The 4,546-nt window shown below is 49.9% G+C and overlaps 1 protein-coding gene across 1 annotated transcript; it reads right to left on the bottom strand.

Moving 5' to 3' along the window:
* Nucleotides 1-74: 74 nt before the first annotated feature.
* Nucleotides 75-575, bottom strand: SYCN (syncollin). The gene has a single exon (XM_006911734.1). The coding sequence runs from the start codon at nt 573-575 to the stop codon at nt 75-77; it is 501 nt and encodes a 166-aa protein (XP_006911796.1).
* Nucleotides 576-4,546: the final 3,971 nt, after the last annotated feature.

Genomic DNA, 4,546 nt, shown 5'->3' with positions numbered 1-4,546 from the left:
AGGGGGTGCGGGGGAGGAGGGGAACCTTTAGGACTGATTCTAGGGACTCCTCATTGGGGTCAGGGGCTCGGGGGTCAGGACAAACACGGAGGCCGGGGCCGGGGGTAGAGCTGGGGCCTGGGCCCCGGGCTTGGAGCTCTAGACGCAAATGTGCGCTCAGAGGCGCGGGCAGCAGGGCACCTGCAGTAGATGGAGGAGATGGCGTTGGACCAGTCGCCAAAGATGCCCCTGCGGTACTCTTCGAGGCGCGGGTAGCTGCCGGTCGAGAACTTGCGCGTCTTGCCGCCCTTGCCGCGGCGGGACCACACGGTGACCTCACAGCGCTGGGCCACCACGAGCGAGGAGATGACGTTCGTCCAGCCGGAGGGCAGGTAGGGCAGGTCGGCGCCCGGCTCCACCGCCAGCTCGGCGCCCCTGCAGCAGTTCTCATAGTAGGGGTCGCTCTTGTCGTAGAACTTGGCGCAGATCCGCGTCCCGTTGGAGCTCTTGAGGTCAGCGGCCGCGGGGCAGGCGCCTCGGATGCCAGGGACGGCGGCCAGGACCAGGGCCAGCAGCACGGGGCACAGTGGAGACATGGTGGCGCTGACGCTAAGGCTCCACCGCCAGGGCTTTTATGCGCCTGACCGTGGGAAGGGAGAAGCTGTGAGATAAGGAGCTGGGGAGGGAGGGAGAGGGCGCCCCCTCCCCCAGGAGCCGGAGACCTTCATAGCCCAGACTGGAAACCCACAACTGATAAATACAAGATAGACGTATTTGTATAAAACTCAGCAACCTAAGATTTCATGTGGCAAACAGCATTGTGAAGGAAGTCAATGAACAGGACTTAACAGGACTGGAGGACGAGTCACTTGCAACACAGAAGATAACATAAAGTTGATAGGTATAAATAAGTAGTAAGAGCTTTTAAAAATTGAGGGAGTGTAACCAGCACCAGCACCCCTCCTCCCCCCGCCTCCCCTTCCCCCCTCAAACACACATGAGCACAGAAGGAGAGGCTGAGGGAGGGGAAGGGGAGGCGGGCCTCCAGGATGGACAGGTCCCAAGACCTTGAGAAAGGAGAGGCTGGGAATAAGGAGAGGCCTTGGAGGGGAACTGGTGGAGAGGGGCACATGACATACGGAGAAGCTTCTCTCTCACCCCTTCCCTCTGGGGCAGGAGATCTTCTTAACGGAAGGTGGGGGACCCGGAATCTGTAAACTCTGAGATAGACCTATTTGCATTAACACTTAAAAACCATTGCAAAGCAATGTACAAAAGGCTCGGGGAAAGTAGCTGTAGCATACAAAGAGTGATTACAAACTGACAAGAAGCGATCAAACACCCTCCCCCGCCCCAACCCCTCACTGGGTAAGCCTAGGAGCGAGAGGGAGAGGGAACAGGAGGTCGCCACCCCTCACCACCGCTCCCTAGGAGCCAGGAGATTTCCCACAAGGTTGAAAATCTTGTATCTATAAAATAAAGAGGATCTATTGAAATATATAAAACTTTAAAACTCCTGTATAGCAAAAACAAACAAACAAAACCTAGTCCGGGGATAAACAGACAATACTTGTAACATACGATGAACGCTCACCCATCAGCAAGCAGAAATGACACAAGCCAAAAGAAAAATTAGGGAGCAGCACAGGAAGGAGAGGGAGGCTGGGATCTCAGGGTGCGACAGGGCCCGGGGCACCTGGGAACCTGGCTAAGGCCCTTCGGAGGCTCTTCGGAGTTCCTGGACTCCTGCCAGACAGGTACAAGGTCCCGAGTGTGGACCAGCTGCTCAGACAGACAACAACAGTTCAAGTCTGTGGCTCTGTGGGTGAGTCCAAGTCTGAGCCAACGTTTCCTCGACTGTAAAGTGGGTAACATCTCTTCCTACACTATAGAATTGCTGTGAAGATTATAAAGGATGATAGAAAGTGCGAGGCTTAAAGGAACGACCTATGGATCCAGGCTGCCGGAACCGAGTCCCAGCTCCTCCATGAGCTTGTGCACATGCTTCCACCGCTGGGCCTCATGGAGACCACGGTGGCACCCACCTCAGAACGCTGGCATGAGAGTGAATGGAGTGACCCCCATAACAGCACTCTCAATAAGGCCCTCAATAAGTGCCATCGGAGAATTTGCCATTGCTGTTATTTTGAAAGCCCTGAGCACGGTGCCTGGCACACAGTAGGGGCTCAATAAATGTAAACAGGCACAACACAACACTGACAACAATCTGCCATTATCCATGGTCACTTGGCTGACGCTACTCCCTACTGGTCCCTCAGACGCTGTCCTCCATTTTGACCAGGGTACTGGCAGTGGTTAAGCACCAAGGGCTGGAAACGCAGGAGTGGGTTCGAATTTTGACTGTCACCTTGCTAAGTGACCTCGCTTACTGTAACCTTGGGCAAATGAACTTACCTCTCTGAGCTTCAGTTTCCTCCTAACTTCATTGGGATCATAGACTATTATAATAGAAAATAACATAAATTAACTTTATATTATGAAGTAACTTAGAATTCATATTCATAAACATGAACAACCACATAATTGTTTTTTATAAATATAATATAAATACTTAACATGTAATATTGAATAAAATAACAGCAGAAATATAAAGCGCGAAGTATAGCGCCCAACACACGGTAGGTGCTCAATAAATAAGACCTATTATGGACTATTCATATAATGATTCTGAAATCCTGGACCCTGGCTTGGCCCTGCCCCAGACTAGACCTGGATCCTTCTCCCTCCTTTCTTCCCATGACCCCACGAAATCTAATCTCCAGCCGCTAACTTCCCAGCCAGCCTCCTTGACCTCAGTGACACAGAGCCCCCACCCTCTCAGCTCCGCAAGGGCCCAACTCTGGGACTGAGACAGGTAAGTGTAACACACTTGGATGCAGTCACCTCCTAGGAGGCCAAGAGCTTCAGACGTGGACGGCGACATGGGACATAGAGACCCTAAGAGGGAGGCAGACCCGGGGACAGGAACACACGACCCACCGGGCCACAGGACACAGCACACAGCCAGCGTCAGAGAGAACCCACAGAGATCACAGCATTCTCAATCCAGGGACACACACACGGGCAGGGAGGAGGGGACCCCCTTCACACAGTCGGCCACTGATGGTCGCTGAATCTCATTAGTGAATTCTAGAGAACTGTACCCACTGAGTGTAGACACATGCTTGATACACAGTCCCAGAAAAATACAGTCCCACACAATGTGTCCCCAACAGAATCACACACCTACCATGACCAACAAGCCCCCAGCCCTCAACCACTCTACCCTACACCCTACAAACCCTCAAACTCAGAGACTCACTGACACGCCTGCGTGAGCACACACACGGCATCTTCATCCAGAGACAATTTCCTCACTGTTTATTAACACAAACTGGACAGATAGTCGAAAAATAAGTATCTCATTGCACATTTTGTTTTCTTCAATTGGAAGAATGTCTTGCCTTTGAGAAGCCCATGAGCCCTTGAGAAAGTCAGATAGTAAATCAATAATTCGAACACAATGCGAAGAGTTATAACAAGTACTGCAAAGGACTCTGGGAATGCAGTAAGAAGAATAACAGGTTTTTTTAATCCACTGATATATTTCGATGCATATAATAAAAAAATCCTCCTTTTCAGATCTCACAACCTTGATTGGATATTTTTCAAACAGAAATTGCCACTAGAAGAAAAAAGAAAGTATTAGTCTCAATCGGGGTACTCGAACATAACATTATCGGTGGCACATGGTTTAAATGAAAACGTGAAGTCTGTTGCATAAATACAGGAAAATATTCAGATAGGTACTTAAGCTCACACTGGAGCATCAGAACTCATTAATTACACTTCCGTAAAGATGCCATTGAATGGGATTATATTTCTCAAGGGCTAATATGACCCTCCAAAGCAGCCATGACCGTGTGATTTGGAAACAATGGTTCTCAAAGTACAATCCCTCCACAGACAGCATCAGCATCCCTTGGGGACTTGTTAGAATTACAAATTCTCAGACCTACCCCAGTCCTACTGAATCAGAAATTCTAAGGGTGGAAACCCAACAACCTGAGTTTTTACACGCCCTCCTGGTGATTCTGATGCACTCGAGCATGCAAACCTCCAAGGCTTCATATGTCACTGGCTATTTATTACACCTAGAATTTCCTGCATTGATACCTTAATTTTCTCAGCTCATATAAAGCTTATTTCATATAATTTTTGCAATTAAAAAAAAATTCATGAGCAAAAGAAAGAGGGACCTCCCTGGGGGTCCCAGGTGGAAACTCAAGAGACAGTGCCTGGAACCCAAATGACCAGAATGAACTTGAACTTCTCCAACACAGAAGCTAGGTCAGTCATTATCTAACTTTAGGACAGAGCTGGAGACAGTTTTCTCAAATACACCTGCCCCGGGTGAGGAGCCTTGTTTCCAAGTCTCCTTGGGTCCCAGGGCCCCCTGGAGATCCAGGTCAGAGCTACTCAACACTAACTGTGCCGCAGGTCATTTGGGGGTGGGAGTGGGGATGGTGGGAGGGTGGGAGAGGGTCTTGTTACAATAGATCCCGAT

The sequence above is a fragment of the Pteropus alecto genome, unplaced genomic scaffold (genome assembly GCF_000325575.1).
Source record: "Pteropus alecto unplaced genomic scaffold, ASM32557v1 scaffold314, whole genome shotgun sequence".
In the NCBI taxonomy this organism is placed as follows: Eukaryota; Metazoa; Chordata; class Mammalia; order Chiroptera; family Pteropodidae; genus Pteropus; species Pteropus alecto.
Note: the sequence above shows the minus strand (reverse complement) of the source record. Positions and strands in the feature narration are given on the sequence as shown.